This window comes from Fulmarus glacialis, unplaced genomic scaffold (genome assembly GCF_000690835.1).
Source record: "Fulmarus glacialis isolate BGI_N327 unplaced genomic scaffold, ASM69083v1 scaffold23351, whole genome shotgun sequence".
In the NCBI taxonomy this organism is placed as follows: Eukaryota; Metazoa; Chordata; class Aves; order Procellariiformes; family Procellariidae; genus Fulmarus; species Fulmarus glacialis.
The window spans coordinates 14,742-28,580 of record NW_009192435.1 but is presented as its reverse complement, the minus strand read 5'-3'; the positions used below and the strand labels follow the sequence as shown (position 1 = coordinate 28,580).

Sequence of the window (13,839 nt, the reverse complement as noted above, 5' to 3'; positions counted from 1 at the left end):
AGCCGGGTCCACGCTGACCCGGCCGGGCTCTGCCGCTGCGGCAGGTCCCCCAGGGTTTCTGGTGGCACACAGCGCTGCGCACCAGCCACCCGGCCACCTCCCCCAGGGACGCTCTGCACGGGCACAGCACACGTGAGGTGGCCCCAGCAGAGGGGCCGAGGTCTGGCCCTGCCTGGAAGTGCCCAGGGCTGCTCTGCAGCGAGCAATGCCCTCGGAGAAGTCCAAGATCCTCAAGTTGTTCCCGGTTTGGTGTGGGAGAGGAGGAGGTGACGTCGGGACAGCCGGGAACGTGGCGGTTCTGCTACTGCTCTGCAGTCCCCGGCTTTCAAGCATCCTCCCCCTTCCAGAAGCAAAAAGGCAGCAAACAATCACCAGCAGAAACCAGCTGCTTTTCAATAGCTTCTCCTGGGGGAAGGGCTGCGGTGGGACCAGGCTTAGCTCTGCATTTTATACTTCAAGGTCAAGAGACAGAATAGTGACTGGGATCGTTACTTATTAATGACAATGGAGAACTACCCGCATGCCAATGCACGGAGCCATGCAGAGCTGCGCCGGGCACAGCCCCAGCCCACCCACTTGTGCTGGCTGTCGAGTGGCAGCAACGCTTTCTGCTCCCAACACGTGTTTTTGGATAAGGGATCCCACTGTGCTCCTCCGGCCAGAGCAGGTCCCTTAAGTCCTGGATCTGGGGCTGTTGCAGAGTCTCCCCTACAACAGGAGGACAAATTAGGGGTCGGGGAGCTCCTCGCTCTGCCCTGGCACCCGCTGCCCAGGGCTGCAGCCCACCAGTGCCCCAGACACGCTCCCCTGGGTCTCCAGAGCAGAAACCCCAGACCTTTGGCATGACATAGGTGCAAGGCACTGTCAGCACCCCAGAGCATCGCATGCCCCGGGCCAAGTCCTCCCACGAGATTCACCCACCTCCAGGCAACAGCGCTTGGTGCAGGAGCACAGCAGTGCCCAGCCACGGCAGTGGAGCTGCAAGGTCACGGTGGCTTCAGAGATGGCACTGACTGTGTCCCTGCTGAGCGAGGGGCATTTCTTAAGGCAAATACACTCGCCAGAGAGGAGGGGCCACAGGTGCCCCCAGTTCCATCACCCAGTGCTTCCAGGCAAGAGGATGCTGGGCAGGCAGGCAGGAGGAGGGGATGCAGATAAAGAGGGAATCCAAGGCAGAGGCTGAGAAGCCATCGGAGAACGTGGAGGGTGCTGAGACTCCTGGGTGCAGCCAGCAGCCAGCCCGGGGCCGTGCATGGGGAGGGCAGTGCTGGTCATGCTGTGCGAGTGTCTGTTTAATACTGACATGGAGTAGAAGGGGGACATTGCCCCAGGAAGGGGTGACGGAGGCAGAGCCGGGCAGCCTCACCTTCCTCCACCCTGCCTAGCCGCTGTGGAAGATGCGGATGCACTGTGTGATGTCCTTGCGGCACAGGGGACAAGTGTGCAGCCGCTCACAGCAGGTCTGGCAGCAGCAGACATGGCCACAGGGCAGGAAAATCATCTGGGTCTGCAGGAAGAGACAAAGGAGAGGACACAGAGAATGTTGCTGTTCCATAACACCCATCCCAGCACCCAGGAAATGGGGCTGGAGGAGATGGGGATCACCCAAGGGTGTCACAGCGTGGGAGGCAGAGCCCCGCACCCCGATCTCCATCCCCGAGCACAGCCCAGTGCTGTGCGTGCACAAGGGTCTGGGCTGAGCAGAGCGCGAGTGCAATGGGCCTGAGGGAAGGACACGGGTCAGGGCTGGACCGAGCAGCCCCGCGAACACTTCCCGCAGCTGCTGTGCAGACAGACCGGCGCAGGAGTTCAGCAAGCTCCTTCCCAAGCCTGCAAGGAGCCCTGTCCTGCCTCCCTCCCCACTGCAATGCCTAAGCCTCGGGAGCTGAAGGATGAGCATCCAGGCATTGCCCAGGGCCAGGCTGGGGACACAGATACAGGGGGATGTGCCGGATGCTGCCCCCACTCCACCCCCTGCTCCAGCATCACGCGTGTGCCGCGGTCTCACCTCCTGCTCCATGCAGACAACGCACTCCGACTTCTTCTCATTCCACTGCAGTGGCGGAGCCATCGGGACCACAGGGCTCATAGGCTCCTCGAAGGGAGCGCTGGGTGCTGGGGCTGCAGGGACCTCATTGTCCACCGTCCTCAGCAGCTCTGCAACCACAAGCAGGAGGTCTGAGCACCAGGAGAGCTGCCCATCTCCCACCCACCCGGCATGCATGAGGATGGCTGCAGGCAGATGGGAGCTCGGGGCTCTGATAAATAGGAAAGTGGATGGGACCAGCTTGACAGTGCAGCGCAAGCTCTGCCAGCACTCCCTGCCCTGCCTCTCCTACTCGCACACCAGCCTCGCATGGCTCCGCTCCCCAAAGGGTGGCATCTGGCCCTGCAGATCCCCCCATTCAAGGTTCAGGTACTTGCTGTGAGTGTACAACGTGTCAAAGACCAGGCAGAAAAGAATTGGTGGTACCTGGGATTGTCTTGGCCACAGCCAGGATCTCCTGAGTTCGCTTGAGGATGGCACGCTGCAGACCTGCCTCCATCACGCCGATCTGCGGTGCAAGAGGAGGGCTGTTAGCTCTTGGAGGCGAAAGGAGACTTACGTCCCAAAGGGGACACTGCAAACTCTTGGGCCTCGCTGGCAAGTCCCAGCCATGCCAAGGGAAGCACCTCCATCAGGCATCAAAGGCAGATAAGGGAATTCCCTGGTGCCATTTCTACTACAAAGAGCATCTGAAGGATGTTGAAAGACAGAGCCAAGCTACAGCTCACCCTGCAAGTGCTCTGGGAGAGCTGTCGCTCGCTGGGACGGGGCACAGAGCAGCACTGGCACCTCTCCTCACTGGGAGGTGACACACCAGGAGCACCAACACTCCCTCCTGCCAGACCTGCCAAGGGCATAGCCACGAGCACAGCCGGGCTCGGAGCAAGGGCAGGTTCAGTTGGTGTTGTCCTGCACTGTGTATCTGCTGTCTCGTACCTTTTCCAGGTCACTGGCAGTCATGGTGCTAAGCGCTTGCAAGGATATTCGATGGTGTGCAAAGACTGGCACGTACTGTTCAGCCGACAGCTCGATTAAAAGGTTCACCAGCTGCTGCTCCAAGCCCTCCTCCTGGAAAACACAAGGCAAGCTCCCAGACTTCGCTCTCAAGAAAAGGCACGGGGACAGGCAGCAGCAAGGCTGGCAGCAAGGGCAGGCAGTGCGCTCATTCCTGCCCTCTGTCCTGCTCGAAGCATTTTGCATCCCCAGAGACACTAAAGCTCAAAAGCCCAACAGCCGGAGGAGCTCTGGCCCTAGGCGTTTTATGAGCACAATTCAAAACGCTGTATTTTGGGAAGAATGAAACATAACCAATGGCAGTCAGTGTCTGCAACAGTACCTGCTTTGCAAACTCAAGCCAATATGCAGCACAGGCAGAGCTCAGATCCATCTCTCTGTGGCCAGCCCCATGGGTGTTTTAACAGCACAAAGTCCCTGGCTCAATACGTTAGGGCAGGAATGGACAGGATTTGCTGCATTGACGGACTTGCATGGGAATTTGGGGAGCCAAGCAGAGCTGTTTGGGTGTTCAACTGGAACAAAAAGCCCTGCCTGGAAGGTACTCAGAGTCCCCTGCTCCTGGCAAGCAGTTTGACGGTGGGATGGCAGCTCCCGCTGCAGACAGCTGAGGTGTTGGCTCCTTGCAGACATGGGCAGCCCCATAACCTCCAATGTACAGGAATGAGAGGGGGCTGCTGGGCAGCCCCGCTCCGAGCACGATGGCTAAATGCAGGGCAGCCCGGGGTCTCCCCTAGCTTCTCAGCCTGTGCGAGGGGTCTGTGCCCTGCCCCCTGCCTTAGCTGAACCTGTGGGTCCAGGCAAGGCTGCCTTCGTTCCCCCCACGCTCTGCAGAGCAGAGCACAGCTACAGTGAAAGCATTAACTGCAGGAGCGCCCGTGAGTTTAAGGGATATGTGCTTCTGTTTCAGCAGGCGCTGGTACTGGATCAGCCAGTAGTTCTCCTGTTTGGTTTCGCTCTTTGCCTCCATTTCCAGCTGAAAAACAAACTCATTCATTCAACAGCCCGAGATAACATTGACAAGCAGTATTTAGAAAAGCTTGAGTTGGACGTGTAGGAGGGGAAACCAACAGCCTGGGCTGTGCAGGGCCATTCAGAGCACTGCGATGGGCACAGCTATGGCAAGGTGGGCATTTCTGGCCCTCTGCAGGCTGCTCCCACTTTGACCCCCCACAGCCAGTCTAGGGTTGTGCATCCCCTCCGCTCACTTTGCCCCAGACACTGGAGCCTGGTCTCCTGAAGCTCAGGAGAGTCTGGAGGTCTTCAGGATTACAAGACCACACACAGGGCCCTTGTGGGATTGTGCTCATCTCCCCCTACAACTCCCTTTCCTGATGGGAGAGATTGATGATGATGATAGTGCCTCATGCTGCACCAGGGAGTGGCACTAACTGTGCCCCCAAGAGCTTACATTAGCACTTTCTGAAGTTAAATTAGTCTCTGGATCTGGACACAACCCCTCAGAGCCCTCCTCTGCTCCCCTTTATTCCTGTGCTGACCTATGGACTCCCTCCATGCAGCCAGCCCGTGCGCTTCCTCATCTACAGCACCTAATTAGGGGACTTCGTTACCAGTATTTGTCGCAGTTCTTCTTCCCTTTGCTTCTTTTCTTTGAGCAGCTGCTGCAGCAGGTAGCCGAGTGCTTGGCGTTGCTCTGTGATCACCCCCTGCAACAGAAGGACTCTGGCATCCACATCTCCGTACCGTATAGGTGCAAGCAATCACCCTGCCCCGATTTCCAGCAAAGCACTTACCATACCCAAAACAGTTCCAGCAGATGTGGACGCCCTGTGCTCCATGGGCCCTCAGCCCAGCTGAGCAGACAGCCTGAATCCTCTCCTAGCAGCTGGCATGGCAAACCCAAGCTGCACCCATTTCTTTCAGTCCTGCACTGACCATTATCCCCCAGCACACCCCGGGCAGCCCCAGACCGCGCTGGCCTGCAGCAGCTCTTCACGACTCCATCAGAAGTTCAGGCAATGGCATTATAAGTGTTCACGGTCCCCCTCCTTAACTGAGAAAGACCACCTGAAAGTAGGTCTAGAAGCCTGCAGGTATGCAGGACAGGTGAGGTAGCAACCTCCCCACACCTTTGGGAAGCTTGCTTTCATCGGGGTCTCGCACCAAGCGCCACTGGGTACCAGGGCAAGGTAAGTCACCACTGCAGCCACACCGCTGGGAAATGAGGAGAGGTTAATTGTCTCAGGAACATCAGACCATGTGGCATCTCTGCATGGTTCAGTCCCAGCTAGCTCATACTTGCTGGGAGGATCATTAACCGAGCAGAGGCCAGTAGTCATCAGCCACAAGGACTTCAGATGTCCATGGACAAAGGGACAACATGTCGTTAAAGGGCTGACCTCCTAAAGAAGGTGGGGAAACCTTCACTGATTCACATCTGGACCCTACAGAGGGACAAGGTCCTCTGTTTAAGCAGGTGACAGGAACGCCTGCCTCTCACAGGCAAAACCCACCATTAGCAGATCAGAGATGCTTTGCCCCGGTGGAGGCAGGAAAGCTCTTCTGCATCAGGACCTCCACAGAGGTCAGAGGGACAACTAACGACACGTGGGAGCTGCTCCAGATGAGAAACCCAGGCAGCTTCAGCTAACCCTGAGATGAGCTCTCCTGCCCACCCGCACTGTGGACACCCCATTGGGATTGCTCTCTCCCAAACTGACCTTGCAAGAGACCTGTGCAAACACCTCCCTTTGTCAGGGTATTTTAGGTTCTTCCCACTTTTCCCGATTTACCGAGTTCATTACTAAAGCACCTGTATATTGGGGGAGGAAGCGACTGTCTGCTGCACGGGAGGTATCAAGCATGATTGCAGAAAAGCTTCTGCCAAAGCACTTTGTGGGCACTGCCCGTGCACTGGGGGTTCAATCACAGCAGGGAACCTTTGGGCTGTAGCCTGCCAAACAGCCAGGAGGTATCCAGAGAGATGAAGCTGTCTTACACCTTGTTTCCTAGGGCTGAAGTTGCAAACTGTGCTGCCTGCTGGGCTGCAGATGGATATTTAGGGCAGAGCCTCATTTTCTGCATTCCTCTGGAACTCCTGTGGTCACCTAACAGGAATCACCCAAGTCCTGTGTCATTTGAACTACATCTGCCTGGGGTTCCTTGGTCTTCCTTGCATGAACTTTGGGCAATCCCCCACCATCAGGCCTCCAACACTGCAGCATTATACGGAGGAGCTGCATGAGCTAAGGTAGCATAACCCAAATCTTAAACTTCAAGGTGTCCAGCACAGGGCTTAGAGACAATCCTGTCTTAAGTCAGCGCTTACCAGCCTGCTTGGGTGCACTACTCTTGGAAAGTATATGGTGCTTGCTACCGATTTTGGGCTGACGAAACAAGTGACCTAACCTGGCAAATAGCGCACACCAGAAAACAACGGATGCAAAGGCGTAATAACAAAATTTAAAGCCAAGCTGCTTAAGCCAAACTTGATATTCCTCAATGTGTGACTGCTGATGAAGTCAGCCCATCGAATGGTGAGATGGTGGGGCAGAGCAGCCTGGGAGACGAGGCTTAGAAATGAAGGGGGAGGTCTGACAGCCATCACTGGCAGGTATTTAAAAACAAAACACAACACAACAATGTAAGAAAACATGCGATGCGCGGCAGGCAGGTGTTTCTGGGATAGCCAACACTTGGATCGCAAAATCCTTCCCCACCCAGCAAACCTGGAACTGCCCCATTGCTATCAGGGCGGGCTCGTTTGTCTCTCCCCTGAAAATGCATCGAGATGTTTAGGAGCAGCAGCAATGTCCCCACATTACCATGACAAAGAGGGTTTTGTGGTGTCCTGTGGGTAAATACCCTTCTGACTAAGCATAAAACCACCTGGAAACTGCAAGGAGCAAAAGAAGCAAGTGGAGCTTTTGCGATCCCAGAGCAGAGAGAGGGTGGTGGGGCAGCCCCAGAGCCCTACATACCTGCAGCGTCTCTGTGTCCAGTTCTTGCCTCTTTAACTCCAGCTGTGTCAACTGCAATAACTCTGTTTCTATTAATTTAATCTAAACAGAAGATGAAACATTTTTTACTGACATTTGAAATGACTTTAATTTATGCTCTTTTAAAATGAGGTCTAACTGCTGCCCTGGGAGGGATGGCTCTGCAGAGCTGCCCAGAAGTTTGGGCATTTGCCCTGCTAATGCCCTTCTGCGATGCGTGCTCTTAGGGTCGCTCTTCGTCTTTTGCGTGAGGATCTGTATCCCCTGCTCTCTAACTGTCTCTCTACTCTAAACACCTTCTGTTCAAGTCTAGAAGAACACTGCAATCAGTTTGTTCAGCCAAACCTTTTGCAGCCACTCTGGAAGGCAGCAACTGATTGTCAAAGTCCTCCTAGCACCACTGCTCAAACTGCAGATTAACTGGGGCAGGGTCCTGGTTTCTAGATGCTGCAAATCCCGTAACGATACATGCTCTTCCCAGTGGGGCAACTGAGACACAGAGAGGTGAAATGAGTTGCCCAAGATCCCACAGCAAAGCCAAGATGAGAGCCCAGCTCACCTATCTGCCAGGCCATCTACCATCCCCAGGCCACGCTGCTTAATGTGTGCCACCGACCACAAAATTCCTGCCGACACCAGGGCTCTGCAGCAGGCGGTACCCACGGCTCCTGCCCGTTCACTGCCTGCGCAGGATGCTGGATTTCAATAGTAAAAGGTCCAGCCATGGTATCAAGGAACAAACTCCCTTTGTTTCAAGAGCAAGTGCAAGCAAACTGCAGGGTTCTTATTGATGAACTCAAGCAATGGAGAGTTGTTAGGCTCATCTCCTGGACTGTCCATGCACAATCCATTGGCTTCTAGCAGAGATTGGTCACTGAGTGACTCAATATATCCAAGCTCTTAAGCTTATCCACCAACTCCAGACTTTTCTGCTAGTGTCATATCAGGATAGGGAAGATTCTGGAGCACTGTGTCAGAAACCAGCCACCCATCTTCGTGCATCAACCACTGCTATTTTCTCCACCAGCTCTTGTTCTTCCCCCCGACTATTGCATTGCACCTTCTGCAGAATGGAGCTCAGAAAGGCAGGCTGAGAATGGGAAAGAAAAGGTGAACTTATGGCTCAAGGTGCAGTTCTGATGTGCTGGATGGAGATGCAGTGGACTCATGTGGAAACAGCAGCCCTGCTGAGTACACAACCTGAAGGAAATTGTAGTTGCAGATCACCCCCACAGAGCCAATGCAGGTCTGTCCTCTAGTGACCACTCTCCAGCACTTCATCCGCATCAGTGCTGAGATGACTGAAGCAATGGCCATTCCACCACTACTGTGAATCTAAAACCTGCATTGACACTCCCTCCTATGGAGCTGGGAGACTGTACTTTAACCAACACTGCCCAACGCTTTGTTACAGAGCTCTTAGCAACACAAGAGCTCTTCTTGTAAGAGCAATACAAGACCCTGCTCTATGCTCATAGTGCTTTGATCTTCCTCAGAAGTGTCTCATCAAATGACGGTATGAGCTGAGTAGCTGGTTGCTCTTTCTTCTGTTGCTGACTCACCTGGTTCCTGATCTGCCTGTGCATAAGATCCTTCTTCACTTGGAGAGCTTCAAAGGCAGCTTTCTGCATCTCAATCTAAGGGACAGGCAAAATCCTGCTTAGTGAGGTTGCTGATGCAGCTGCAAATGGGCTAAGAAACCCTGTTACCTTGCAGTGACTCATGTACAAGCACCTGAGCAGTGCTCACTCTGGGCAACAGTGTCCTGATTACATCATGACTTAGATCCCACAGTCCCAAAAGGTAAAACCCACTTTACAGACAGACACAGAAGTTATATTCATGTTCTTCAAACACACATTTTGAATGCTCTGTATGAACCCCACCTCTCATTTTCAGCAGCACCCAGGCTGTGCCATAGGACATGGCTGCCCAGCACTTCTGAAAAATGAGTTGCAGAGGTCTCAGGTTCAAAATGAGGTATTAAAAAGGAGCAGAGGCTTTGAAAATGCTTCCTGTAGGCAGCTTGCCCCAAGTCACCCAGGAAGCCTGCCAAAAAGACAGGACTTCTGTCTCAAAATCCTCTCTATTAATCATCAGACCAGTTTTGCTTTCCATGGTCTGTGCTGCTGTCTTTTCTGAAAATTTTCTGTCTAGTTAAAAAATACATTTTGCGTTCAACCACCTAAGTCAGTTTGTTAGAATACCAGAGATTCTCAAAGTTTAGCACGCGGTGTTAAATAAAACAACTTTTGCACGCAGCCCAGCCCAGCCACCGTTGCTCCTGTGCTCTGCTCTCGATCCTGCTTTCACGTGCAGTTGCTTTCCCTTGATCCCCCCCGCAAGCAGTTTGCTCCCTTGCCTACCTGCTGCAAGATCTGACTAACAGCTTTGCTCTGATCCAGCTGTTGCCAAGCCAGGATTTGCTGGAACTTCTGATCCATCTCAGCTAGGCTGCAAGAAGATGGATTTGCCATGGAGTTACTGCTGGATCTGAGACTCTTGATGCAAACAAGAGGAAAAGCAGGCAACAGGGAATCCAGGAATGGAGAAATTTGTTACTGAACAAGGGTGAAGAGCCATGGCACTGCACAGCTGAAGGCAGATTTAAAACCTCCTTCCCTACAACCAAACCAAACCTGCACCACAGACCAAGCCAGAGCAGAAGCACCGCTGCCTGCATGTGCAACAGCTTGAAGTCCAAATAGGGGCTGCTGCCGCCCGAGCAAGCTGCTGAGGTGATGAATTTGCACGTTGGTATTCTGCACTGGAAAGGGTGTGCTGATGAAGGAGATCCAGACAATGTGGCCAAATATCACCTGCACTTGCAGGCCCGACCGTGCCTGCCCACTGCCGTCTGTTGGGCAGGTCACAGGCACACAAGGTTGTTTCTGTTCAGTGCCAGACACTGCCAAATCGAAATTTCTCACCTTCTTGTAAATAGAGTGAGCCAGAATGCTCTCTGTACCTATAACAATGCAACAAGTCCTACGTATATACAAACAGCATCCTTGAGATAACCCTGGGAAGTGAGAAAAGGAGTTCTGTGCTAGAATTTGACACTGAACCGGCTAACAAAACAGGAAGACCACCAGTCTAATTTCATCCTCCATATTTAGCAGAATGTATAAAGTAAAATAAACAGTGTAAAAAAGTGATAGCTCATCTAAAGTATGATTAACATGCATATTCTTGTGGTTAGAAGGTGGCTCATTTAATTAAGTTTGACAGTTTCTTTAAATTGCATTGTCACCTGCTCTTACACAGCTGTCCTGCTGCATTCCAGTGGCTGCAGGAGTTCCTGGGTGTATATATGGGAATTACACGGGGGACTGCTGGAAAGAAAGGGACTTTACAACAGTACCTCTAGCCCCAGACGTCTCCCACTGTACCTGGAGCAGGCCTGGTTGACAAGGTCTTGCCGACGAGACTCGTAGGTCATTTGGATGAGCTTGTTCTTGTAGCTCTCGGCCAGCATTTGTTGCATGGCAGCTAGGAGACAGAAGTGCTGTCAGTCTGCGTCAGAAGCAGGTGTCTAGAACAGGCGCTCATCTACCACTGCTGCTACAATCACTTGCTATTAACAGTGCCTTCTCTCTCATTTCCAACCTGTTCTTGCTTTTTTCCATTTCATTCATTTCAGAGCAGGCTCATTCAGCTGCAAGAATCATAGCTATTTATTGGGAAATTAGCTGAGCAAACTCCACTCTGCCTGTGCTTGCGTCTCTTCAGCGCTCGGAGGAGCCCAGTCACTGCCTACCGACCCTCAGATGGGCTGCAGCTCTACCTGTCCCACTGCGAGTAACCCAGTGTCTTTGGGGTGACAATGCACACATCATTTCCCTTGCAACCCCAGCAGATCTGTTCATGGTCATCGTGAGCAGAAAAGGCTCCCTAGCATCATTCTTGTTTACCATACGCCTCCCGCCTCACGAACCTGATCAGTTAACATCTGTTTGGTACCTCTGAAATATGAGGCACTTCGTGTGCTTACATCCAGTCTCGCAAACTCCTTGTGTGACATGCTGTAGCTACACAGGGAGCATAGCTTGCACCTCAAGGAGAACTGGCAGCGAGCTGCAGGTGGAAGCAGTGGGTCAGCTATGGTACACGTGCAATGCTACGCCCTGTAGCTCTGCCCCACTGCATCAAGCAACACAGCAAGAATGCATGTGTGACAGAGCATCTCCAACGTGGTTGTCACCTATCCAGTGCATTTCCAGAGGAACCAGGTCTTTCTTGCACCTTACCACCTCGAAGAGTTGTCTGGACTTACAGGCCACTTCCCTTTTGCGTAGATGCTCCGACTCCTCCTGCGTTATTGCCATCAGCTGTTCCATCCTTATTCTGCCAAAGAAACAAGAACAATTCAGCCACTCCTTCAAACAAGCACTATCTCGCTTCTCCTCTACCCACCCAGCTCAGAACATAAAGGCTGGGCAGATTCACCCTGCCACCTGCTCAGGAAAGCCATGTGCTTATCAGAGACACAAAAGTCTCAGTGATTTCTTGGTAAGGAACCTCTAAGTCTATGGGAGACAACATAAATTTTGCTCAAAACCATGGGGACAACTGCTTCTTAGACTGGAAAGCTGATCTTTCTGAGAAACAGAACACCTATGCAACGTGCATACACTCTCACCAAACACGGTGCCAGTCCCTTTTTTTGCTTTTCTTTCTCTTGAGGCTTGACAAGCACTTTAAAGCTGACCTAAGTGAGCAGTGCCACTGAAAGCAGCAGCCTGGCCTCCATTCCCACCTCCCCTGTCCTTGTCCCAGCATAAACACATACAACGCCACTTAACAGATCAGGAACTGGTTTGGCTGCAAAACTATCTGACCATACAAGGGGAATATTTTCAGCCAGGTCAGTGTCCCCATCCAGTTTACTGCGCCACAGCACAAAGAGTTGACTGAAGGGAGGAGGCAGCATATCGGCAGGGGAGAGTTGGGGACAACTACTTTTGGTGGCAAAGCTAGCTCAGAGTGTTGGCTGAATGGCAGCATTGCTTTCAACATATTCCTCCCAGCCTGCACACATTACTGGACCATCTTCATAAATGCCTGGCTTTCCAACAGATGTAGGATTTCTGTTGGTCCTTGACAGTGGAATACAGGGTTTTGTTCCCCAACTCCTTAGCTAGGACCATTCTGAGATGAAAAAGAGGTAAAATCACCATCCCATTGGGTTTGCCAGACTGGGTAAGACCAGGCACATCTAGTCCAGTGTCTTGCCTCCAACAGTGACCAGAACCAGCTGCAGGTATGAGATGAACCTCCCCTGACTTAAGGTGGATTCGGACTGGTGGCTCTGAAAGGAAGGTCCCAGCCCTCTTCCCAGCTTCTTGCCCCTTTTCCAGAAGAGCTTATTTCAAGGAGACTCACCTCTCATTCTCCAAGGATTTCAGAATGTCTGAACTTTGGTTTTGCCTAAAAAAAGATAAAACAAGAGGTTTTCATCAAGCTGAGCAGGACATCCTACTCCCCCAGAGGGCAGAAAACGACTTTGCTTCTCATGCACAGAAGAGCGGCTTTAAGCAGGCTGGTAACCTTGCGTCAGCACAGCCCAGCAGGAGATCCAGCAGATCTAGGCAGTGGTACCTTCAAATACTTCAAATATGCACCTTCCATGAGGAATTCAAATTTTTTTCACAGCACTGCAAAACTCCAACAGCACACATATGTGTGAAACACAATTTTTCAAGGTGTCAAATTCCACTTCCTTTAAATGGGACTTTGGCAGTTCAACAGCTAAGGCATCACCTACAGACATCGATCCCGACCAGTTCCCTAACACTCAGAAAGGGCAAAATGAACGGCTCAGAATGGGACAAAATAACACGAGACCCCGAGGGACAGGGATCACTGCAAGACTCCCTGGGACCCTACCTCTGGTTGTCCTCTAGCAGCTTCTGGATACGGCTGGCAATGCCTTGCTCCGCTTGCTTCAACTGCTGCAGCAGCTTCAGGCGCTCCTCCTCCAAATAGCGTTGGTGCTTCGTCAGACCCTCCTCCAGCCTCATCTGGTCCTAGGCCAAAGCAAGAGAGAACCAAAGGAGAAAGTGGTCAGTTTAGGAAAAGCAGTGTCTTTGGCCTGCCCAGAGGAGACCTACCTCTCTCACTGTCTGCAGTATCTCATCCTTCTGACTGTTGATCTGCTGAACAAGCAGAGCATGTTCTCTTTGCCCCATGTTCAGGCGCCGCTCAAATTCCAGCTTCTCTTGCATTTTTTTTTCCTGAGAGGAGCAAGAAGAAAGATGAATGCCAGAAATCAGTAGAGTGCTGGCTCTGTTCCTTCCCAAGCAAGAACAAATTCTGGCAAAAACGTAAAACGAGGCACAGTAATCCCCTCGACTACAAGAAAGCAAGCCAAATGGCAAACAGGAGGCTTGACTAGGGGATGGAAATATTCTCTCTTTAGGAACCCAAAAATTGTGAAGCAGAAGCTGCTGCTCTCTTTATGACAGTCTCCAAACTCCCCACAACTCATTTCAAAGTCACGAAGCCGAAGTCCATGGGCATCAACCCATACAACTGAAACAGCCAATACAAACACCCAGAGGGAAGCCCAAAATTAAGGTTGTGTTCAATTCCAGATGGCAAGGGGATTCCCTGTCTGAAGACAACAGACTGAAGGCAGCAGCCAGCTACGAGCAGCTCTAGCCAAGGGGAGAGTTGAACTGCGTGACAGGAGCTTCTGCTTATTTCAAAGTGAGCCTTGCACAGAGGAAGAGACAAAGACCAGTGAAAAAAAAATAGAAAAGCAAACTAAAAATGCAGCCAGGTGAGGGGAACGGAGGACAGAAACAAGGAATGCTA

The 13,839-nt window shown here is 52.3% G+C and overlaps 1 protein-coding gene across 1 annotated transcript in view; it reads right to left on the bottom strand.

Moving 5' to 3' along the window:
- Positions 1-1,381: 1,381 nt before the first annotated feature.
- Positions 1,382-13,839, bottom strand: part of LRSAM1 (leucine rich repeat and sterile alpha motif containing 1) — a 23,082-nt gene continuing 10,624 nt past the window's right edge. The window contains exons 12-25 of the mRNA XM_009587076.1: positions 13,134-13,256; positions 12,910-13,049; positions 12,406-12,450; positions 11,297-11,367; positions 10,413-10,512; positions 9,387-9,474; positions 8,583-8,657; positions 7,003-7,083; positions 4,633-4,728; positions 3,936-4,037; positions 2,984-3,112; positions 2,474-2,555; positions 2,009-2,157; positions 1,382-1,507 (exon numbers count right to left, since the gene is read on the bottom strand). Coding sequence (XP_009585371.1) covers positions 1,382-1,507; positions 2,009-2,157; positions 2,474-2,555; positions 2,984-3,112; positions 3,936-4,037; positions 4,633-4,728; positions 7,003-7,083; positions 8,583-8,657; positions 9,387-9,474; positions 10,413-10,512; positions 11,297-11,367; positions 12,406-12,450; positions 12,910-13,049; positions 13,134-13,256 — 1,407 coding nt within the window. The remainder of the gene's footprint in view (positions 1,508-2,008; positions 2,158-2,473; positions 2,556-2,983; positions 3,113-3,935; positions 4,038-4,632; positions 4,729-7,002; positions 7,084-8,582; positions 8,658-9,386; positions 9,475-10,412; positions 10,513-11,296; positions 11,368-12,405; positions 12,451-12,909; positions 13,050-13,133; positions 13,257-13,839) is intronic.